This window comes from Nycticebus coucang, chromosome 2 (genome assembly GCF_027406575.1).
Source record: "Nycticebus coucang isolate mNycCou1 chromosome 2, mNycCou1.pri, whole genome shotgun sequence".
Lineage (NCBI taxonomy): Eukaryota > Metazoa > Chordata > Mammalia > Primates > Lorisidae > Nycticebus > Nycticebus coucang.
In genome coordinates this window covers 104,230,635-104,255,082 of record NC_069781.1, presented here as the reverse complement: position 1 = coordinate 104,255,082, position 24,448 = coordinate 104,230,635, and the positions used below count along the sequence as shown (strand labels likewise).

At 46.2% G+C, this 24,448-nt stretch overlaps 1 protein-coding gene across 10 annotated transcripts in view; it reads right to left on the bottom strand.

The window, feature by feature from the left end:
* WNK2 (WNK lysine deficient protein kinase 2) overlaps nt 1-24,448 on the bottom strand; it is a 124,873-nt gene that overhangs the window by 34,526 nt on the left and 65,899 nt on the right. For 9 of the 10 annotated variants that reach the window (XM_053577930.1, XM_053577948.1, XM_053577958.1 and 6 more), the window contains exons 10-19: nt 22,005-22,160; nt 21,320-21,511; nt 19,081-19,617; nt 17,584-17,880; nt 17,034-17,083; nt 15,995-16,163; nt 15,810-15,926; nt 11,845-12,015; nt 11,698-11,743; nt 11,059-11,178 (exon numbers count right to left, since the gene is read on the bottom strand). In XM_053577930.1, the coding sequence (XP_053433905.1) occupies nt 11,059-11,178; nt 11,698-11,743; nt 11,845-12,015; nt 15,810-15,926; nt 15,995-16,163; nt 17,034-17,083; nt 17,584-17,880; nt 19,081-19,617; nt 21,320-21,511; nt 22,005-22,160 (1,855 nt within the window). The remainder of the gene's footprint in view (nt 1-11,058; nt 11,179-11,697; nt 11,744-11,844; nt 12,016-15,809; nt 15,927-15,994; nt 16,164-17,033; nt 17,084-17,583; nt 17,881-19,080; nt 19,618-21,319; nt 21,512-22,004; nt 22,161-24,448) is intronic. The other variant, XM_053577984.1, reaches the window with a different exon arrangement.

Here is a 24,448-nt window from a genome sequence, read left to right as displayed (position 1 = left end):
AATATATACCCTTGGAAGTGGATTGCTGGATCATATGGTAGTTCAATTTTTTTTTTTTTTTTTTTTGCAGTTTCTGGCCGGGGCTGCGTTTGAATCCGCCACCTCTTGGCATATGAGGTTGGCACCCTACTCCTTTGAGCCACAGGCACTGCCCTCTTTTTTTTTTTTGAGAGTCTCACTCGGTTGCACCTTGGAGGGTTGAGTGTCATGGCATCACAGTTCACAGCAACTTCAAGCTCCTGGGTTCAAGAAATCCTCTTGTCTCAGCCTCCCAAGTAGCTGGGACTGTAGGCACCTGCTACAAGGCCCAGCTAGTTTTCTATTTGTAGAGATGGGGTCTCGCTCTTGCTCAGGTGGGTCTTGAACTCCTGAGTTCAGGGCAATCCATCCGCCTTGGTCTCCCAGAGTGCTGGGATTATAGGTGTAAGCCACTGTGCCCAGCCTCTGTTTTTATTTTCTGAAGAACCTCCATACTGTGTTCCATAACGGCTGTACTAATTTACATTCCTATCAACTATGTACAAGGGTAGCCCCTTTTTTCAGGTGTGAGGTGGTATCTTGTGTGTTTGATTTGTGTTTCTCTGATGACTAATTCAATTGAGCCCCTTCTCCTATGCTCACAGGTCATGTGGGTATCTGGTTTTAGGATATTCCTGGCCAATTCTCCTGCCTATTTTTCTACTTAGTGGTCATTCTTTTCTTTTTGATTTGTAGTTCCTTTATGTATTCTGGATAAGAATCGTTTGCTGGCCGTAGGTATTACAGAATCTTCTCTCACTGTGATTTGCCTGAGTGGCCAATTAGCAGTGTCTTTTCATGAAAAAAATGCTTCTTAATTTTAATACTTTCATATTTAACGAATAGTTTAGCCAGTTTTTCCTTTTGCATTTTTTGTTGAACTTATTTAGCTCTACCTCGAGGGCATAATGACTTCTAGGTACTTTACTATTTTATATTGAGAGTCACAAGCCACTTGTTACTGAGTTCTGTATATGGTACAAGGTTAGAACTAGAATTGGTCCCATATGCAGTGTCCTGCTCCAACTCCTTTACCATCTAGTCCTTGCTGTTAGGTAGTCTGACCTTTCTTGTCAACTAAATGTCCAAAGACATGGGTTCTCTTTGACTCCATTGCTTCATTTCTATATGCTTGTTCTAGTATCAAACTGTCTCCATGACTGCAGGTTTATAAATAAAGAGTCATGATATTCAGTAGAATAATATCCTTACCCTAGAGATTATCCTAGTTTTTCCCAGCCTTTGCATTTCTACAAATAGTATATAATCACCTTGTGATGCTCACTAGCATACCGAATCTATGGATCTATTTGGGGGGAAGTAAAGTATTTATAATATTGAATCTTCCAGTTGATGAACATGGTATATATCTTCCTATTCATTTCTTTTTAAATTTCTCTCAGTGTTTTAGTTTTTGGTATAGAGGTCTCACATTTTGGTCAGATTCTCAGTGTTTAATGTTTTTGTGTTAATATAAATGGAATTTTTAAAAAATTCTCATCTTATTTTTGCTGGCATACAGAATGATAATTACATTGCATATCTAGCTGCTTTACTGATTTGCTTATTAATTCTAATAATTTATCTGCAAACTTAAATTTCAATGTATATAATCACTTCGATAGTTTTATTTCTTCCTTTCCAATCCTTATCGCTTTTTAAAACAATAACTATGTATTTAAATGCCATTAAGTAAAGGTAAAAACACAAAATTATACTGTTATCAAAATGCCACAATAATTTTCACTTCAAAATGGGAAAGGTTTTAGCAAATGTATACCTTAGAAAGAACTATAGTTTAGACCAATAATTTTACAGGTAGAGCTTCTGAGTCAAAGTCAGTTATCTTGGTCTGTTCGTAATTTTTAATAAAAAGCAGTAATGTTAAAAATGAACAAGAGCTTTTATGTAACACTAATATGGAATTACATTGAGAGATCAAGAACAGTCATTCGACTCTGAGTGTCTGTTACAGGGCACGCATTATGTATTTATTTCCATTTACAGAGTGGTTACTATTGGAATTAGGTAACAGCAGAATGCCTACTTCAAATTGGTTCCAACTCAAAGAAGCAAACGTGCTTTGGAAAGAAAACCTTGTTTCAAGATGAATGGTATTTTCTTCAAATATAAAATAAAGCTATTATGTCACCACCATGATACTTCTTGTACATGTATATTTACAAAAAGTGGTCAGAGCACTGGCTCCTGAATTGGCTGCAGATTGGAATTGCCAGAGGGCTCAAAGCAGGATTACGCCAGGTCCTTTCCCCAGAAATCCAGACTTAACTGTATGAGGCAGAGCTTGGGAGTCTTCAATCCTATTGCTTTCCTTTCTTTCTTTGTCTTACCTTCCTTCCTCTGTCCCTCCCTCCCCATACCCTCCCTTCCTCCTTTTCCCACACTGAACTACCTAGAATACTGAATAGGACTGGTAATAATGGGCATCCTTATCCTGTTCCCTATCTCAAAGAGAAAGCATTCAATATTTTACCATTAAGAAAATTTGCTGGATGGCACCTGTGGCTCAAGGAGTAGGGTGCCAGCCCCATATACCAGAGGTGGTGGGTTCAAATGCAGCCCTGGCCAAAAAGTGCAAAAAAAAAAAAAAAAGAAGAAGAAGAAAATTTGCTATTGGTTTTAAAAACTACAATTCTCCATCTATTGAGAGGACCATAAGCTTCTTTAATCTGTGAATGTGGTAAATCACATTATTTATTCAAATTAAGCCAACCTTGAATTCCAAAATCAATGCAATTTAGTCACCTGTTATACCCTTTTCATACGTCACTAGATTCAATCTGCTAGTACTTTTGTTTAGAATTTTTGCACATGTTGAGGGGAGGAACTGACCATATCTTATAATGTTCTCAGTCAGGTTTTGGTGTCAAAGTTATGCTAGTTTCATAAAACAAGCTTCTTTGTTTTCTAGAAGAGTTGGGTTAGATCAGAATTATTTCTTCCTTAGACATCTGTGGTAAAGCATCAGGCTGAAGTTTTCTTTGTAGGGTTTTTTCACACATCTGTGTGTGTGTGAGGGAGGCAAATGGGACCAAACTAACATCTTTGATTTCTTTTCCGTCATGTTCTGAGATGTCTGTTATCCTCTGTTTTTCTTAATTTGGGCAGTTCTCCACTATTTACTCTCAACAATTTTGTTTTTCCCCTTTCTGAACAATTATTACCTCTCTTTTCTCAACATTTGGGTGAGTCCATCTTGCAGCATATATCCCCCATCCCCTGCTGGGGAGCAGCACTTTGAATTTCCTCTAGGTGACAGCTGTCCTCCACTTCAACTTCAGGATTGTGCCTGTAATTTGGGCACAAGTTGGTATGCACTCCAGCCACTGGCCACAGGACTGCTTCAGAGATAGATATGTGTCCTCATTCTGCATAATGGGAGTCAGACGTCTGAAACCTTTTGAAAATAGTCTCTTTGTTTTCTGCCTGCACTTGATCCTGAAAGACTATACACTAAGCTGGTCTAGCGATTTTGCCACCATGAAGGGTAAGTGAAGTGTGAGAAGTTTCCAGTTACTGATTCAACTTAGTAATGTTTATAACACTTTTCAGATTTTTAATTTCTTCTTAAGTTTGGTAAGTTTTCTTTCTCTAGGACATTAGCCATATAAATATTCAAATTCTTATGTTTAACACTTGTAAGGTGGTAGCAATGTCCTTTTTTATTCCTGTATCAATTACTTATGTTTCTCTTTCTCTTCTTTAGTCTGTCTCACCAGGGGCTCATCAATGTTATTAGTCTTTTCAAAGAACCACACAGTTAAGCTCTGTTGATCCTCTATTGTATATTTGTTTAATATTCCATTAATTTATGCTCTCATCTATCCTCATTTGCATTCCAATTTTCTCTTTTTTTTTCTAACTTTTTACAGTGGATACTTTGATGATTATTAGACTGTTCTCCTAATACATGCGTTTAAAGATTACAAAGTATCTGCCAAATATGGTGTTAACTGCATCTCATAAGTTGTGATATATTTTAATTAGTATGGTTTTCATATTATCATTCAGAATGTTCTATTAATTTCCATTATGATTTCTTCTTTGCTTCATGAGATATTTATAAATGCATTGTTTAACTGTCAAATGTGACAATTTTCTAGGTATCTTCTTGTTACTGAGTCCTGGCTTACTTTCCAACTTTAATCAGAGAACACATATTGAATGATTTTGATCTTTTGAAACTTGTTCAGATTTGTTTTGGATCTGAATACAGTTAAATTTTTAAATACTCTATGTGTGCTAGATAAAACTGTATATTCTTCAGCTTTTGAATACAGTGTTCTACATATACCATATGATGCTAACTCTGTGGTTGAAATCTCTAGTGTTCTTCCTATTCCAAAAGTTAAAATCTCTTACAATGATTGTAGATTTCTCTATTTTTTATTTTAGTTCTGTTAATTTTTGTTTTATGTATTTTGAGGCTATATTATTAAACACATGCAAACATGAAATTGTATCTTCTTAGTGAGCTGAATCTTTCATCTTTATGTTTTTGCTTTGAAGTCTACTTTGTCTGATATAAAAATACCTATGCTAGTTTTCTTTAGGTTAGTATTTATTTGTGTGCTCTTTCTCCATTTTTTACTTCTAACCTTTCGTATTCTTATATCTTAGTTTGTTACTGGTTTGTTCTGTCAGGTTTTCTTTTCACTTTTGACAATTTTTGAGATTTAGTTCATTTGCATTTAATTACTGATCTATTTTGGTTAAAGCTATCATCTTATTAAGGACTGCTATGTATTCTCCATGTTCAATATTGCTTTTCCTCTCTTCCTTGTCTTGATTTACTTTTCATAATTCCTTCCCCACCCTGCCCCTCTACCATGTGTGGCAGTTACCTACTATTTTATGATTCTCGGGGGGTATTTTAGAAACTACACATTGTTAATTTGACCAACTACTCAGACAACACAGGAACCACAGAGACCTTTAAATGCATTTCTCTCCTCTTGGGAAATGCACCCTATTTTAATGTACTTTGGCATGTCAAATATATTTTAAACCTCAAATGGCATTATCTTTTCATATAGTCAGTGTTCATTCAGATCTACCCATATATTTATAAATCTATTAGTTTTTTTCTTTTTTTTTTGCAGTTTTTGGCCGGGGCTGGGTTTGAACCTACCACCTCCGGTATATGGGGCCGGTGCCCTACTCCTTTGAGCCACAGGCGCTGCCCCAGTATTAACCTTCTATCCTTTATCTACAGTGATATATGTGTAACTATTCTACTCCTGATATTGTCATTGTATGTGTTTGTTCTTTGTAAGTATTCCTAGAAGTTTATTATTTTGATTTTTTTTTTTTCAAACATAGTTTTTGGTTTCATTGGTTTTGTCTATTATTATTGTATTAAATATAATTATTGTATTAAATTTCATTGATTTCTCCTCTTTATTTTCTTTACTCTGATTGCTTTTGATTTATTCTGCTGTACTTTCTCTCTTTTTTTTTTTTTTTGGCTGGGGTTGGGTTTGAACCTGGCACCTCTGGCAAATGGGGCCAGCGCCCTACTCCTTTGAGCCACAGACACCACCTTTCTCTCTGTTTCTTAAGGTGGAAAGCTGTTTTAATGACTGTACACCTCTCTTTTCATCTAAACATTTAGGGCTATACATTTCTAAGTACACAATTTTAAGTTACATACCACAAATTTTAATGTATTGTATTTTCATTCTTGTTCATTTGAAAATGTTTTCTAGTTTTCCTTCACTTGTTATTTCACCTATAGATTATTTAGAAGTGTTAATTTTTAATTACATCAGAGAACATACTTGGTATAATGGTAATTCTTTTAAATTCGTTAAGTTTTCTTTTATAACTCAAGATGTGGTAATTTGGTCTGTAAGTACTTAAAAACGTGTATTGGGTTAAGTGTTTTATAAATCTCCATTAGGTCGGGACTTTGATGGAGTTCAACTTCTTGGTCTGTCTGTCCTGCTTCATTCTTCCACCCTCGCTGGTCCTCATCTGGACAGCACTGCCCAATAAATAAATACACTTCCTGCATGTATATTTCTATCACAGAGTCTGCTTCCCAGGAAACCTACACTTCATTGTTACCACTGTATGTTATTTAATGTATATAATATTTATCATGGAAAATATATTTCATTATCCTTGTGCTTGGACATAAAAATTAACTCATGTAATAAAATTTGTCATTTGTTTCAATTAAAAAATGTAATTAATTGAATCTGGTCCTAGAAGAGCATTTAGTCTTGTAAAAGGCACCCCAGGCTGTATCATTTTATGTGTCATTGCAGCTCTAGTCCTTGAATAAGAGGATAAATTTTTTTCAATAAATAAAAGAATTCAAGTAATGTTGAAACAGAAAAAAAAAATAAATCTCCATTAGGTCAAGATGGTTTATAGTGTTGTTCAGATCTTTTGCATCCTTGCCGATTTTCTGTCTACTAGTTTTATCTATTACCATAGTTGTGGATTCATTTCTTTCTGCTTTCATTTCTGTTCGTTTTTTGTTTGTTTGTTTGTTGCAGTTTTTGGCCGGGGCTGGGTTTAAACCCACCACCTCCAGTATATGGGGTCAGTGCCCTACTCCTTTGAGCCACAGGCGCTGCCCCACTTCTGTTAGTTTTGAAGCTCTGTTGTTGAGTTCTTACACATTTAGGGCTATTATATCTACTTGAAAAATTAACCCTTTTATAAATATGTAACGTCTTTTTTAAATTCTGGTAATTTTCTTTGCTCTGAAGTCTGTTTTGTCTGAAATTAAAATAGCCACACCAGCATTCTTATGATTTGTGTTCGCATATTCTAGCTTTTATTATACTTTGTCTTTTAACCTTTGAGTATCATTATATATGAAGTCTCTAGTAGACAGCATATACTTAAGTTGTTGTTGTCCATTCTCATTATCTGTGTCCCTTAAATGATGTGTTTACATTTAATTTGATTATTGATATATTTAGCTCAAGGTCTACCATTTCACTTGTGCTATTGTTTGTTTAATTTGCTAATTTGTTCTTTCGACACTTTTAAAAATGTCTTTTATAATTCCTCAGTTTTTTTTTTTAGGTGTCTTTTAAAACTTTTGTTTCTCCTGTCTTGCTTTCTCTTGGGTTATTTGAATTTCTTTTTAATTCATCTTCATTTATGTTTTTGATCATATCTCATTGTACGATTACTTTAGTGGTTGCTTGCTCTAAAATTCCAAAACACACACTTAACTTTTCAGTCTACGCAGAATCAGCACTTTATCACTTGAAATGTAAAAATGTTACATATAGCTTTCTTTGCCCCCCATATCACAACTATGTTATATATTAAATCTTTATACATTGAAAATCCTATCAGATGATGTGATTATTTTTAAATTTCAACTGCAGACATATTTTAAAGAACTCAAGAGAAGAATAGTCTATTACATTAGCTCAGATATATATTTATTTTATTTTAAAAAATTCTTTTTGACAGTATCTCACTCTGGCGCCCTGACTAGAGTATTGTGGCATTATAGCTCACAACAACCTCAAACTCTGGTACTCAAGTGAACCTCTTGCTTCCAATTGTTCCTATTTTTAGTAGAGATAGGGTCTCACTCTTGCTTAGGCTGGTCTTGAACTCCTGAGCTCAAGCAATCCACCCACTTCAGTTTCCCAGAGTGCTAAGATTACAGGCATGAGCCACCTTGCCCAGCCTTATTCACTCAGGTATTTAGCATTCCTGTTGCTCTTCCTTCAGCCCTCCAAGTTACCTTCTGGTATCGCTTCCTTTCTGTCTGAAGATCTTCAGCAATTCTTTTAGAGCAGGTGTACAGCCTATCAATTCTCTTTGTTTTCCTTATTGAAGAATGGCCTTATTTCAGTTTTGTTGCTAAAGGACATATAATCTAAAAGCAGAACTCGGGTAACAGTTCTTTCAACACTTTTAAAAATGTGTGTTGCTTCCTTACACCATGCTTTCTATTGAGAAATCTACAGCATTTGTAATTACTGTTCCCCTCTAAGTAAGGCATCATTTTTTCTGGATGCTTTCACAATTTTTTGTCTTCAGTTAATTGATTATGATATGTCCCCGATATAAATTTCTTTGGGTTTAACCTATTTGGGTTTTCTTAGCTTCTTGAATCTGTAGGTTTATGTCTTTCACCAAATTTGGTATGTTTTTAGCGTTATTTCTTCAAATATGTTAGCAGCACTGCATGCTTTCTCTTTTCCTTTTGGGACTTCAATGAGGCAAATCTTAGATTTTTTTTTTTTTTTTTGTTATTGTTCCTTAAGATTCTGTTAATTTTTTTCTATATTTTCCCCCTATTTTCCAGTTGGATAACTTCAGGCATTTTAATTTTCAGTGTTAAAATCTCCATTGTTTTTTTTTTTTTGTACCTTTTGTTTCTTTACAGATACTTTCTACTTTAACACTTGTTTCAAAAATGTTTGTGATTGCTTGTTCAGGCATATTTATAACAGGGGCTTCAAGATTTTTGTCCGATCAACCCAACATCTAAATCATCTTGTCATTGGCATTATTGGCTGTCTTTTTCCATTCAAGTCAGCAATTGTAAAATTTTTCTTTTGCCAAATAATTATCGTTTGTACTCTGAACATTTTAAATGATTATCATGAAATCCTGGGTCATATTTAATCCTATGATAAATGTTGATATTTTGTGTTAGCAGGCAACTGACCTGGTTAGGTTCAGACTACAAGTTGGAAACTGCCTTCTGTGGGCTGTAGTCACATGTCAGTTCAGTTTTCAACGCCTTTGCAGTACTAATCTGATCTGAAACAGGTGTGTGTCACTTAGGGGCCAATGTGGAATCACAGTGGGGCTGGATCTGTCTATTAAATCAGTTCTCAAAGTTTTCATGTGCTAATGAGGATCAGATTCGTGCACACACAGGTTGAGGGTGAGCCCACAAGTCCATAAACAACTGTACCAGCTTGCTTTCCCAAGCTCCTCCCCTTCTGTGCTCTCCCTGGTGCTTCCTGGATCCCTGAGAGTCTCCTTTGTGAACCTCTAGCCAGAAACCACCCTGTTTAAAGACTGTGCCAGGTGGGACCAGGTGGCAAGAGGATAGACAGAGGAAAAAAAGCAATGGGCTTTGGTTCTGTCCTCTAGAGCTCTGACTCCCTCAACATGGAAGCATGTCTTGCTCACAGTTTTGGCTACTGCATGCTGTGGTCACCTCCTGCTGACCTATGGAATTGCCTAGGGGCTAGTGCAAGAGAAAGGAGGAGAAAAGAAAAAAAATGAAGACAGGGTTCCCCCTTTCTCGGAGCTTCAGGAGTTACCTTTCCTGCTCTGGGAGCTGGAACTTTGGAGTCTCTCCTGGAGCTCTCCCTGGCTACGTGCATCACAGCACTCATTTCTGGTCCTCAGACCACACTGAGACCAGGGGATACCAGAGGAAAATGTGCTAAACTCACTACTAAAAGTAGTACTTTGAGTTCTGGTATGCTTTCCTAATCTTCCCACTGCTATTATTTTCCCAATAATAGCTGTGTCATACAACTGCCTAAGACTTAGAGTAAACTTCAGCTGGAAGAAAGACTGGTGTGTGTACTACTTCATCTTACCCAGAACCCTACTTTTTGCCTAGTTATCAGATATTGTTTATACAAATCACATGAGGCCTAGAATGACATTCCATCCTGCAGAAAGAATTTTCATGCACCTGCTTGAGCACATAGCACTCCAAGGTCACTATAATGAGCAGCTGAGATGCTCTGATTTGGTTCCTTTCTCTGAAGGCCAGTCTCCTTCTGCTTGATCCTTCTTCCTTCAATACAATGCCTCGGCAAGACCACTCTTGGGGCCCTGGACTTTAAGTTCCTGTTCTAAAGCCTGGTGAAGCCACTGAAGCATCAAAGCCCTTCAGCTACTCTTACAGAAATGGGAGAAGTGCCCAGTGGGAAAGAGCCCAATCTGGCTCATATCCCTTACCTCCATCCTCCCCTGGACCATGGCCAGATAACTCTCCACTATGTTCAGACTTCAAATGCCTTCATGCGGATGATTTTTATAATTTGTTCAACATTTTTGGTCATCTTTAGTAGACTGTTAACCCAAATTGACAGATCTGTCACCTATTCTTCCTTTTTTTATAGAAAAAGAAACTTGAGTCTAAATGATTTTCTGAAATCAGTGCACAGAGGAAGCCCTAATCATACTAAAAGTTAGCCTTAATTTTATAAGAGGTTTTCTTGTAACTAGGTGTGTGTATATTAAAGTCCACAAGTAATACATGAACATGTTCTTATTTTACAATGGACTCTCATGTGTAATGCTGCTTCTTCCTGATTACTCAGTCCAGGTTGAGCCCAGGCCCTTCGCCAGAGATCATCTTGTCTCAGTTTACAGCTTTGTTGGGATTTTATTATTAGCCTGACCTTTTCCCTGTGGGAACAAACCTTCTAAAAGATAATAAATATCACTGGAAGCACATGATACAAAATTAAAATTGACATACAGATATTTTTCATGAATGTACCATAATGTCAATCCAAGTTACACCATTAGGAACTTTTCCCTGCCAAATGACACAGAATTAAACCTTAAATTTGTTCATGTGTCTATTTTCAGCCTTCCAACAGACCATAAAATCAGGATTTAACTGATAACACGAAGTGCAAGCTTGCTGGTATCTATGTGAGCAGGTAAGGGTGTGGATCAATGCACAGTGATCACTGTCTGGCTGGACAATTTAAGATCAGTCTCAGTGCTAACAGGGTCTTCCCCCCAAGAGAAGCTGAGCAAGCAGGGGTATATACTCCACAGAGAGGAGGGATGAGGAGTCACCAGATAATGGTGTGAGAAAGGGCAACAGAGCTCTTTGGCACACACCTGTGCAGCCATGAGTGTTACCTGCATGGTGGAGGTAACAGGGCAGACTCAAATCTGAATGCTGCCTTGACTTGGATAACTTGGTGGAGTGCAAGATAGGGATATGGTCCTATAGGCTGCTCCAAGTCTTGGTGACAGAACACACCAGCCAAGTGATCTGCAGATGGAGGCCTGTGAGTTACCCAGGGCCCTGGCTCTTCATACCTTGGTTGGCTTCTGGCTGCAGGGAGCTTAGTGGAAGTGGGGGTGAAGATTCAGGGGCCTCCGGTGCTGGGTGCTCGGCCACTGGACAGATGATAAACCATCTCTTCCCTGTATGCAGAACTGCAGGGCAGAACAGAAACAGTATGTGGAATGAGTGTGTCCTCCCTAGGCCAAGTACCACAGAGGGCTCTGGGAACTCAGTTGTTTCAGATTTTCACCAGGAAGGGTGTGGGTGGGGAACCCAGTTCCCAGTTATAATCCTAAAAAGCTTCTCTCCCTGAAACAGGCAGCCCCATGCCCCTTGGTAAGAGGCTTCTATTTGCTTTTCTCTCCCATTAGAGGATAGGGCCAGGTGGGCAGCCCAAGACTCTCAGGAGTGCCCCCAGCATCATTCATGAAGGCAGTGATGCTGGTCAGCAGGTGAGGGCTCCTCAGCTGGGGTGGCCATCCCCATATGGGAAGCCCTGGTCACCACACCTCCTGTAATTCTCCCCAACACAATGGCTGAGCCCCTGGCAATATGCTCAGTGGAGCTTTTATCAAATGCCTGCTGAGAAATAGCAAGGAGGAAAGTTAGGGAAAAGGTTCTTTACAAAGGCCTGTCTGCTCTGCCAAGCAGAGCCTCAGGGGCAGACTCACCATTCTGCTGATACACAGGGGCATTGGCTTGGGATTGCCGGTTTTCCTGAGTGAGGCAAAGGGACCAGAAGTCAGCCCACCAAGCTGCAGTGCCCACCCGCCTGGCCACCACTCTCACCACTTTTCACACAGACTTCCCACTCTCACCTCCCCAGCACCTAGGCCACAGGTGCTGAGGTGCGGAGGACTGGCCCCTGGGTCAGAGCCGCGGTCAGCGTCTGTGTCCTCGCTGAGCATGTCCTCTGCCTTGTCCATGACATCCTTCATCTGCTCAATAAACGTTTCCCGCTCCGCCTGCAGTATGAAGTCGTGCTCCACCTGCAAACAGACACACAGCACTGCTGGTAAGGACCTTCCCTGGGTCTTTATCAGAGATTGACTGGTTTCTACCCTCACTAAGCCCCAGGGAAAGACACAATGAAGGGACACAGGGCCTGAGTCGAGGGGGGTGCGGGGGTGGGGTGGGGTGGGGGCGCCATGCAGCTCAACGAGAGAAGCAGAAAGCATCATGACAGGAAGAGAATGGCAACAGCTCAAGGGCAAGCCTCCTGACACAGTCCAGCCTCCTCCTCAAGGCCAGTCCAGCCATCTACAGGGCGGGTAGGTACACTGAATGGAGGGGGGCCAAAGACTGAGACTAGAAAGAGGTGGGAGGGCCCATTTGAGGCATAGACACCCAGGCGGTTGTGAGAGACAAGGGGGTGGACTGAAGGTGAGACCCTGAGGGGATAGAAAGTACCTACAAGGACAGCAAAGCCACCGTGATATGGCCGTATGGTATCTCTTGGTGTCTGTACCTCCTGCTCTACCAGCCTCAGCCTCTGGCCTTTTTGGCTGCAATCTGGCACACAGGTAGGTATGGCCCAGTCTCCAGAAAAAAGCTCCCACCATGGCCCAGGGGAGGACAGCTGGCAGGTCCCCAGACACCACACAGCCAGCAGTTTAGGAGGACACGTCTGCAGTCCCCACCTCTCACTGTGGGCATGTGGTCCCTGGCTCACAATGTGCTCCATCTGCATCTGCAGCCACTCAGGCAGATGGGACACTGTGCATCTCAGAAAACCATACAAACAGCCTGTCCTTCCCAGTGAGGTCCACCCCCTGACCCTTTTCTCCCATCCTCTCCAGTCACCAAGAAGCCCTGGGCCCTGCATGGGGCATCCATCCCTCAGGATCCCCCCCCCCCGAGCTAGCTCCATCTGGCCCCCCAATGAGCTGGTTGCAGAGTAGAGCTCCATGACACCCCCAGACAGAGGCTGGGCACATGCTACATTGCACAATTCACCTCTTAATTTAGTAAAAAATTAAGTCGATTTTCACTAAGAGGAGTACGATGCAGTCAAAGTTGGAGCATCCAGCTGAGATACAGGTTCTCCATGCAAGAACTCATGCAACGTTCCAATTTCATGAAATTTTCACTAAATGAAACTGAACTAGAACCTCTTAGCAATTGGAAAATTGCTTTCCTGTTAGCTATGTATTTATTTTTATGTATACTGGGATTAAAATTAATGTGAACACAAAACAGAAAAAACTAAAAATACAAGGTCCACGTATGACCTGGGATCAATACCAATTAACTCCAAACCTTATCAGCTCCTCCACCACCACAGGGGTCAGCAGGGGGCTCGGAGGGACTGATCAGAACAATGACCCAAAGGCCCTGCAAAATTTCTGCCACTGACAGAGTGTTTAGGGATGGCTCGCACCCCATGCTCAGAGGAATACAGTCCACAGGGAAGGAAGGAGCTGGCCACTCTTTCAGCTGGAGTCCCTGAAGCTTGTGTGTCGCCAGGGCCAGGGAGGGGTGGGGTAGGAGCTCAGCTGAGGCCAAATGGACAGCTGCTGTGATAAACCAAATTTGCATATTTGTACCATGCTTACTTCATAAGGATATTTTGGATGACTTGATTTTAAAAGATGAGAGAAAAAGCAATAAATTGAGAGAAAAATCAGAGCGCTGAGCAAAAAAACCTCAAACTCAAAAAAAGACTCATCTGAGAAGACATCATGTTTACCAGGCCCACGACCAAATACACTTTCTATACAGGGAGGTGCACTCATGTTTGTGTACACAAAGATACAGAATAAAACTACTGGGCGGCGCCTGTGGCTCAAGGAGTAGGGTGCCGACCCCACATACCAGGGGTGGCGGGTTCAAGCCCGGCCCTGCCAAAACTGAAAAAAAAAAAAAAAAAAGACTAAAACTATTGAAAACAAGGGAACGCTGAACACACAATGCCAGCAGTGAGTGGGGCAGGATGGGAAGCTACAGAGACAGCGTCGACCGCCTGCACGGCAGCCAGAGGCTGAGTGACAACCTCATAGTCACTTCACTTTATTATTATACTTCATAATATATGAATGTATATGGATAGGGTAATATGAGATACATGGCAGAACAGTAAAGTGAGAGAAGAGACATTCTACAGTTTCAGTGGCTGGCACAGATCTTGTGTTTGCTCCCACTGTGCCCGAGGAACCAGCGCCTCCCTGACCACAGTCAGGTGCCTCAGACTCTCCCCTTGAAGTGGCCCCATCCTGTCTTCAGCCTAACCCAGCTGTAGCAGAAGCCCTGCTAAGTAAGCGTAGTGAGAATCCATAGCTTCCACATCAGACCAAATGCCTCAGCCCCACCCTTGAGGTCCAAGCCTCTGACTTGCCCTCAGCACAGATCCTGGTAAGGGGGTTTTGCCAGAATCACCTAGCCTGACATCTCTCTGCTCTGTTTTCCACTCACCGGCCCCCTATCCTGCTCCTTGGCTATAAACTGGCACCTATCCCTGCTACTTTCAGAGTTTAGTCCATTCTTTCTCTCATTGCCACGTTCCTAAAAAAAGTCTTCCTAACCATTTAAACAAGTATTAGAATAATTTCTTCTTTAATGCTACTGTGCTCTGGGGCTGGGCTCCAGGAGAGGTTTGTCCAAGGTGCCAAGAGCAGATGCTAAGGCACAGACCTGCCCCAGCAGAAAGCTGGCATCAGGATTTAAGGAAGCCATGGCAGGGGTAGCTGGGAGGACACAGTCCAAGGGGGCAGCAGCCACTAGGCATGTGAAGCAGTTCACATCACTGAATTAAATTACATTTAATACTCTGTTCCTCCGTCATGCTGGCCTCACTATGGGTACTCAGTGGTCATCTGGGGTGGGAGGCTACAACACTAGCCAGCACTGCTGGCAGCTTCTTTAGGACCCAGCTTCTTAGGCTTCCTAAACTTTACTCAGGCACGAAGATCTTCCTGTGAGGTAATTACAGATGGACTAGTAAGTTTGGGGAATACAAGTGTACCCTTTTCTCCTATTTCTTTTTTTTTTTGTAGAGACAGTCTCACTTTACCACCCTCGGTAGAGTGCCACGATGTCACAGGACTCACAGCAACCTCCAGCTCTTGGGCTTTCACGATTCTCCCGCCTCAGCCTCCCGAGCAGCTGGGACTACAGGCGCCCGCCACAACGCCCGGCTATTTTTTGGTTGCAGTTCAGCCAGGGCTGGGTTTGAACCCGCCACCCTCGGTATATGGGGCCGGCGCCCTACTCACTGAGCCACAGGCGCCACCCCTTTTCTCCTATTTCTTCATGTGCTTTTAGCTGGATACTTTCTGAGGGCCTGAGACCCTCATTCCTAGCCTGGACTCAGGTGCTAGGGACATGGTAAGATCCCCAGGGAGTGTGGGTGAGGTGTCATGGACTCAGGGTAGTCTGCACCATCAGGGAGGGGTGGCACTGAGCAGAGAAGCATACAGAGCTGGGTAGGGGGCACAGGGATGGGGCTCAGATCCTGCAGCCTGGCTCTAAGCAAAGACAAAGATCACAGGACATTAGACTTTGGGGACACAGCTTCTCTTTGCTCACTCAAATGACCTACTCACAAATCCCCTACTTTCACTCCGAGCAGCAGGCTTAGGTTCTTGGGAGATACCATCTTGGGGAGGTTATGAACACATGCTTCAAGCTGACCTCCCCAACCCAAGGGATCTTGCTGAGTGTGGGAAGGAGAAAATGGAGCCAAAGGTGCAGGGAGTCAGTGCTCACTGTTGACGACCCCTGGCCCGACCAGCACCACACACGTGAGCACACAGGGAGTTGACATGCCACCTGGACCCAGCCTCACCATATACGTGGCAATCTCATCAGGCGCGTCCCCATCCAAATCGAACTTGAAGGTCACCATCTTGTGGTTGTGGGTCTCCAGCTGACACTCCACCATCTTGTCTCCCGTGTTGCACACCTGCAGGCACCAGCATGGTCAGACCGCGGAGGACACTGCACCGTGCATCCAGTGCCCCAGCCACTCACATTCAGGATGGTCAGCCGGGGCCGGCTGGCCCTCTCCTGCCGGGAGCGGGCGCGTGTGGACCTGCGGTGGTGCTTCCGGGCAGCCCTGCCCTCCAGCCTGCCCCCTCCAAAGGTGCCTTCACAGCTGTCACTCAGCTCTTTTCCAGAAGTGACATCAGAACCTCCATAGCTGAGTGAAAACCAAGAACGTTAATGGACCAACACACTGGCTATGGTTGGAAAGCTTGACTTCTGCAGAAAACAGCCCAGGGGACTTAAAACCTTCAAGGCCCAAAAGGGTAACCTACAGAGGCAGTGGCCACTCCAACCAGGACCCCAAGCCTACTTCAGGGCCTGTGCCCTTTCACTTCCCTGCGGTGCCCAGGTGGCACGGGGCCAGGAGAGAAGCACAAGTTTCCCAGCTCCTAGCTGTGTGACTTTGCTCCTGGGAGTCCCCTGCCCTGTGAATCAGCCCCATGACTCAGTTTCCCCATCTGTGCACTAGCAACAGAAACACACCAGCTACTTGGGGCTGCTGTGTGAACTGGAGCAGAGTACCAAAACCTGAGCACACACAGTGCCCAGTACCCCAGAGAGTAGAACAAATGATCACTGAAAGTGGTAGCAACTGGTAGGATCACTGGTAGGAACACCTGAACACATGGCCACAGCTGAGAGGGCAGGAGACCCAGGGTCTGGGCTGGACTCAGTCCTGCACACAGGGGCCACCCTCCCAGCCCTGAGTGCTGCCAACCCTCAACCCATGGCCTCTCCCTGCTCCTGAGCACTGCAGACCAGCACCAGACCCAGAACTCAGACCCAGAGTGCAGCCTGCAGCCACTAACACCCAGATTTTAACAATGGCTGACAAGACCAAAAAATGAGGTCCCTGAGATTCCATTGGGTCAAGTTTGAAAGAGGGGGTGATTCTTGTTCAAAACCCAGACAGCATCAGGCAAATCAGAGCAGGCTCCACACGAAACATGGCAGGGCCTTGCTGAGTCAGCATCTAGGCGTGTACCCCATGTGCATCCCTGAGGGTGAGGCTTGGCCATAGTACCTCTCACAGCTCTGCGGGAGGCTGGGCGGCTTGTCCTGTGGGGCCTGCTCCTGAAATAAAAACCCAGAGAAAAGAGAACAGATTGTTCTGGTTCCCGCAGTTCCTCCCCCACCTTGGCCCAGCCGATACCCAATGCCCTCCAACTACAGCCCGGGGGGCGGGCATACGGAAGCAGGTGGGCATGGAGGTTTTTATCTGGTGGAGATGCTTGGGGTCAAGCAGATTCCTAAAAGCTGGGGGCCACTGACTTTCTAAATATGTTAACCCACTTTAATCATCCCTCAAAGAGGACACACTGCTTCTGTAAAAGATTTTCAAAGGTTTTTGTATCCTGTTCAAATGAAAGCAGCCTGCAAAATCATCTATAAAAATCACACCCTCCCCCTTGATGTGGGTTTACAGAAGGTGTGAAATCTAGAGAGAGAAATGAGAAGAGGCCCCATGTGGTTGTCCCAAAGCTAAGTGTCCTTGACCTCTAGCACCAAGACCCAAAGTCCCTAGATGGCTGCAATGCTGGAACACAGGAATGGACAGAGAACAGGACACACACCTCTTGGGCTGGTTCTACTGTCAACTGGACGGCTGGGCAGGGGCTGGCAATCACAGGCACACCAGGCAATGGTGGGTTTGCCGGTGGCAGAAGTGTGGCAGTCTGGGCAGGCACACTCTGAGTAGCTGCTACCACCGTGGGGGCCAGAGAGCTAGGGAACTGAGGCAGGACCTCAGGGGCGGCAGGTAGCAGCACGTCTGGCAGAGGCGGGGAGAGGACAGCAGCCGGCGGCACAGGCACAGAGGGAACTTGAGCGGCAACATCCACAGCATAGGGAAGCGGGTGGCCAAGCAGGACCTGGGGGAATATGGGACAGGGTGGAAGTCGGCCACCAGCATCACCTTTGCTCAGGGGGCTGGGGCTGTGCCCAGGTATGTCAGCAAACACAAAGGGGAAAGGCAACAAGGATGTCCCTCTCCAAGTACAGATCCCTCTGAAAATAAGACAGTAAGAAGTAACAGCCAGAAGTGATGTCTCAAAACACAGGGTCTCCAGACTGGATGTGGCACAAACTGGGCTGAGGGCACCTGGCACCCAGGGATGCTCTATCCCAGGCCTCTCCACAGTGTCTGTGTCAGGTGCTTTACTGAGAGGCCTGGGGCTTGAAAGGCAGGGATATGCCATGGCCACAGAGTTGAGGGGCTCAGAGCCAGGATGGGGCCAGGTTAGGGGGGCAGGTAAGGAACTCCCAAGTGTGGGAGCACCCAGGTGAGGCATGCTTAGGTAGGGGTATGCCCAGGTGAGGGGCTCCCAGGTGGGGGGATGCCCAGGTGAGGGGTTCCCCAGTGAGATGGCTCTCAAACCAGTTCCTACCCTCACTTGAGTTTTAACAAAATAGCCTGGGACTTCCAGAGCATGAGTGGGTTGCTCAGTGTGTGGAGTCCCATGTCCCACAGCGTCCCTTCTTAGCCAGTGAGTTGCTACGGGGGTCTCCACCTGACACCATGACAGGATCCCCTGGTCCTGCTACAACCGCCCTTCCAGCCAGCAGCCCCATGCCCTCTATTCTCTTCATCTCCTCACCCTAAAATTGGCATTGCCCACCCTGCCTCACCTTGACAAGGTGCTTTGTGAAGGGCTGACCCTGACCAGTGCATGGAGGCTGCCAGATCAGCCTTGGGTGAGGACAGGTGAGAAGATGCTGGGCCTGCCGGGTACCCTTGGCCATGAGACCAGGGGCTACTGGCCCTGAAGAAGGGAGGCGCTGTGGACTCTATCAGCCACTACTTCCCAAGGTTCATGGCCTATGTGGGATACAGGCCCTACGATGGCATCAGCCTCTACCTCCCTCGGCCTCAAACACATCCCCTTCCAAAAGGGGCAAGAACAGGGTGCTACCTTGCCCAGCCCCAACTGACTCTCTGTCACAATGCCCAGGGGGACTGCAGGCCCAGGGAAGATGGAGGGAGAATAGATCTGCCAAGAATCCCTTGCATCTTTAGAACGTAAGTGTCCCCCAGTGCCAGGAGGATGGATCCCTGTCCCGAAGGGGATTACCTGGCTCCCTGGCATGGCAGCCGAAGTGGCTGGCTCAGGAAGGTGCACACTGGGCTGGAGGGGCTCAGGATGCATAGGTGGTGCCGGCTGCGGGGGAGCGGCCCGCATACTCTGCGCTGCATGGTGAGGGGAGGGCGGGACATCACCGGGCACAATCTGCGGGAAGGCTGCCGGGTACACGGGCTGGGTTGGAAGCTGGGCCACTGAAGGGTGAATGGACAGAGCAGTCATGCCCGGTGGGGCCACGGCTAGCAGGGGGATGGTGGCCGATGCATTTGGCACGATGGTCTGGCAGGGCATGGTCAGGGGCACCCCGGCAGGGTGGGACAGCTTGACGGTCTGCAGAGGCAGGGCTGGGGATGCAGGGGGCAAGGGGCCAGCGAGGCTCGGCAAGATCACAGCCGGAGAGAAATACTGAGGAGGTGGCACAGGGGTCACAGGGGGCACGTTTGCGGCCGGCAGGTCAGGGAGGGTTGGAGGGAGGCTGTCAATTCCCGCCAGGGGTGTGATGGGGGGCACAACAGGAACTGGAGGCATCTGAAAGAAACACAGGAGCAAGTCAGTATGGCCCCCCAAGGGATCCTTGCCCACAAAACCTACATGCAAGTAAGCCACAGTCAGCAGGATTGGTGGGAAGAACACAGCACAGCTTTTTCAATCTGAGACACTTTTGTGTAGAGAACCCAAGTGGAAATCAAAACAAAAACCCCCAGAGTGTAACTTTTTAAATAGAACAGGAAGTCGGCCACCTGAAATGACCTGCTGAAGGTCACCCTCAGCGTCAGCACCAAGAGGCTGCCCCTGTGTCCACACCCACCCAACAGGCCATGCTGGTGTCTCTGGGGGAGTTGGGGCAGCACAGATACTGAAAGGTCTTAGTGATGACCACAGGTCACAGAGAAGTGGCTTCAAAGCTTTGGATCATTTTCACGTGGAAGAGCTGCTGGAATCACCAGCCTGGCCCCAGACATCTGAAATGACATCAGCCTAATCCCCACAACCTATACAAGTTCACGTGGAAACTGAACTCCCGGGAGGAGTCTCAGAGAAGGCAAATCTTTGAGTTCTCCTTGGCTGGTTGAGGCGACACCCTTATCCTGTCCAGCCTCCCTGAAGCAGAAGCCCCCCAAACACCCTTCTGCGCCCTCTCAGTGATGCATGCACCTCCTAGAAATGGTGGACACAGGACCCAGTAGATTTAGCACCTATCTAGCACATGCCCTGAGCACTGCCTAACGTACTCCTCTGAGTGATTACGGCAGCAAAAATGCCCACATCTATTTCCATTTGGAAGAAAACTAAATAAACAGCACAGCCACCATGAACAGGATGATTTAACCAGATTCTTAAGCTGAATCTAACTTGTGATGAGGACAGGGACCAGGCAGTGGGTGAGATGACACAAAAGAGTCTTCCAGATGGGGCCTATAGGAACCACCATCTTCAGAGTGAAGCACACCTCCTGAGATAGCAGCCCATCCCCATCATGGAAGGGTTCTAAATACCTATGGTCCTTGAAGCCAATCGCCTGGGCTGACCCTGGCTACATTCTACACCAGTTACGTGCAGTCAGGTATCACTAGCTATGGACAGTGTCCCCACAAAAAGACCTCAGAGGTTGCTTCAGTTGAACCTCCATGGCCAGGCTTCCCTGCAGCAGTGTCACCAGCTAGCTGCTGAGCCTCTAAAGGACCACGTTCAGATAAGCAGTCACCTAGAACTAACCTGCCTGCTCTCTGTGCCATCTTAGCAGCCACCCTGTCACTCCTGTCTCTGACCTTGGATGTACCTAAAACTGACACTGAGGGCAGACAGGCACACCAATGGGTGGCTGCCGTGTGACAGGGTGTTACATCACCCCACCCTCCCTAGGGGACTCCATCTGATGCCCTTAGCCCAGGCATCATGGCCTGGAAGCACTAAGAATGGCCCACAAATTTGGGAGAGAAACTAAAGCTGAAGGGCAGGAGAGAGGAGCCAGGCTTGCTGTGAAGGTAAACTGTCACCATGCTCACCACAGTGGGTGGGTGAAGAGGACAAGTGGCCCACCATGCAAGCACCCAGAATGGTTCTGGCGCACATGATGGTGGGTAAACTCCATGCTGCCCAGCCCAACTCCCAGCTCACCCTCCACCCCAGGTCATAGGTCACATGCAGACAAGCACCATGGGTGCCCTGGGACACTGGCCAGGGCCTGGCAAACTAAAGGCACCAACAGCAGCTGTTGGCTAGGAGGTACCTGTGGGGGGACTGGAGTGATTGACTGCAAGGGCACCTGCGGCATCTGGAGGGGCTTCAACTGAGTGGGAGCCACCACCTGGGAGGTCGGAGCCAGATACGGAGGCAGGTGGGGGGGCACAGGCTGGAGGGGTCCCACAGGCTGTGGGGCCAGCACCTGCGACAGGGGTGTCGGCTGGGCCAGTGGAGGTGGCTGGAGGGAGAGAAGGAGCTCCCTTTAGACCCCTGACGTGCTGAGAGGTGGGTGTATCCCACATGCTCAGACACAGCAACACACACTCTCACACATGCACACACTTGGATACACATGCATAGTCTCATACACACTCACTTGTGCACACACTCTCACAGTCTCCCATACATGCACACACAGACCCTCAAACTGCAGCCAGTCTGGAACCCGGAGAAGGCAAACTTTGAAGAAATGTTCCAAGTGATTAAAGCCTTCCATTTGCAGGGCCCCACGACTGACACGTACGCGCGCGCGTGCGTGCGCAAACACACACACACACACACACACACACACACGAGAGCCTCCTCTACCCCCATCCAAACTGCAGGCCCAGGGGGAACTACAGAGGACGAGAGACAAGGGGCCATGGGAGGTGCTCATGGACCTGGGCTCCAGGGCCAACAGAGCTGAGCACCCACCAAGATGGACAGGCAGCTGCAGCCACACAACTCACCTGCTGGCTAGGGGCTGCTGGTTGGCTGGGACCTGTGAGTACAGGGGCACTGGGCGGCGGCAGCACAGGGGCGAAGCTCATCACCGGCTCTGGGAAATGCTGCGGGAGAACTGGAGGGCAGGCAGGGGTAGGGACAGAGCCCACTGCCAGGCCAGGCTGCAGAAAGCACAGGGCCACATTCAGAGGCTGTGCTGGGTCCACCAGGGCTATGCTCCCGGCTAGAGACCCCTTTCCCAGGAGAATGATGTGTGGCCCCTGTGGTGTCATTCATGACAGTGAAAGGCCTCAAACAGCCACAGTCTGGCACATCAACCCCAAGGAATATAAGGCAACAATAAAAAAGGGTCATTACAGAGGCTTTGCAGAACTGTGGAGAATGAACTGTTAGCACAGGGCGAGTTGAGAAAGGTCCCACACCATAGAGGAGCAGGCAGCAAAACCAGCACAGTAGGCACTCAGCAGTGCTGGGTTCCTCCATGACCTCAGCTACAAAGAGAGAGAGAAATGGGCCTCACAGATGGGACGTGACCCCCAGGCAGCAACAGTGTGAACACAGGCCGCAAAAGAATCAGAAATCTGAACATTCAGATAGCAGATGCATTAAGGAATTGCTGCTAATTTGTTAATTTTGTTGGTATAATAATGACACTGAAAAAAAATAATGACACTGAGCTTTGTTCTCTAAGAATTCTTACTATGCAGAGATAGAGACTGAAATATTTATGGGCAAAATGTCTTGCTGTGTGGGATTTGCTTCAAAACAAGGGGAACCTGAGGAGCAGGCAAGCTCTAGAGGAAACAAATCTGAATGTGGTCCCTGACTTTGAAGCTAGGCTCCTGGTTCTTCTCCCCTACCACAGAGCATTCTCTCCCTGGGGGAGGGAGGAGTCTCTGGATCGCGTAAGCAACAGTGATTCTCAAGGCTGTCATCGCTTACTTGTCTTTTGAAGTTGAAGTCAGTGCTTTAGGAAAAGCAGCATGGGGTGAAGTGGGAAGACAGGTGCGTCTGGGATTGAGCTATGCTTCTGGATTTACCTGAAGCCACAGGGTGGAATGAGTCAATTGGGCCAGATTATCCATTCACCAGCTCCAGGTACTGTGCACAGCCAGGAGCTTCAGCAGGGTCTAAGAGCCTCAAAGCTGATGGCCTCCGCCCCATGCTCCAGGGGCCCCTACTGTTGCTGCCTGTCTATTTCTTTACTGAGCCCCTGTGGCATGTCACCACAGCAACCTCTTCCCAGGAGAGGTACAGGGCAGGCCATCACACAGTCACCTGGGACCCCCATCCAGGCCCTAGCCAATGTGTCTCTGCATCACTAGGCAGTGAGATGGGAGAAAGAGCTTGGGCTTCCAGTCCATGGTGGCTGCCCTTGTGACCAACTTGCTCGGGCCTCTTGGCTTATACCCTGACTGTGGGCTTATACACTGACTCAGGCTTCCTGTCTTATACAATGACTTTGGGCCACATCACCGAGGCCACAGGAGAAGGACTCAGCTCAGGGGAACCCAGGCAAGGAGTGCGTCATATAGAACAGGGAAGCCCTACCCTGGGCTGAGGAGGACGAGAGCCCAGCAGAATGTTCTGTCTCAGCCCCAGACTGGGTGATCCTCAAAGCCAAGAATCACCACTCTGGAGTAGCAAGTAGCCTATTTTTAAGGGAGTTCTTTCCACCACTTAAAATCACATTTTGCTTCATTTTGTAAAATGCAAATAGCAAATGAGTCCTGGGAAACTGGTCAGCAAAGGCAGACTCGGCAAATGCCTTCAACCACTTTTCCAAAGGGACCTTCTGGGTGTTCTGACAGCCCATCCATGCATGGACAGAAGGTGAAGGGGAAAGTCCACAGCCAGCGCAGAGAGCCTTCCTGCAGGGGTGCAGCAGGGCACCCAGCAGGACAGTGGTAGCCAGAATGGCCCAAGCACCCATGCTCAGCCAGCACCAAGAAGATGGTCACAGTGCTGAAAGTGAGACTGGCAGAACCAAAGCACCAGACAGGAGTGGTCAACCCCATAAGTCACCCTCTGAGGACCCTGTACCACTGCCTGAGTTCACAGGCAACTCCTCTGTGGCTATAAGGACTTGGACTGGGAAAGAAGTGAGTGTTTTACTTTCTTTAGTATTTAAAAAAAAAAAATCAAAATCAGGGCAGCACCTGTGGCTTGAGGAGTTGGGCACTGGCCCCATATACCGTAGGTAGTGGGTTCAAATCCGGCACTGGCCAAAAACCATAACAACAACAACAAAACAAATCAAAATCAAAAATAAATGCCAAATGTGACTCCACTCATCTTAGTCTTTCCCAGACCATAGGAATCATCTCAAGGGTGCAGTCATGGCCAGAGGCTCCATGGTTCAGGCTTCCAGACAACATCCCCCACATCCCACCCCAGCCTCCTCACTTTGACTTTAAGGGCTGCACAATATCCAGGGGAGAAGTGCCAG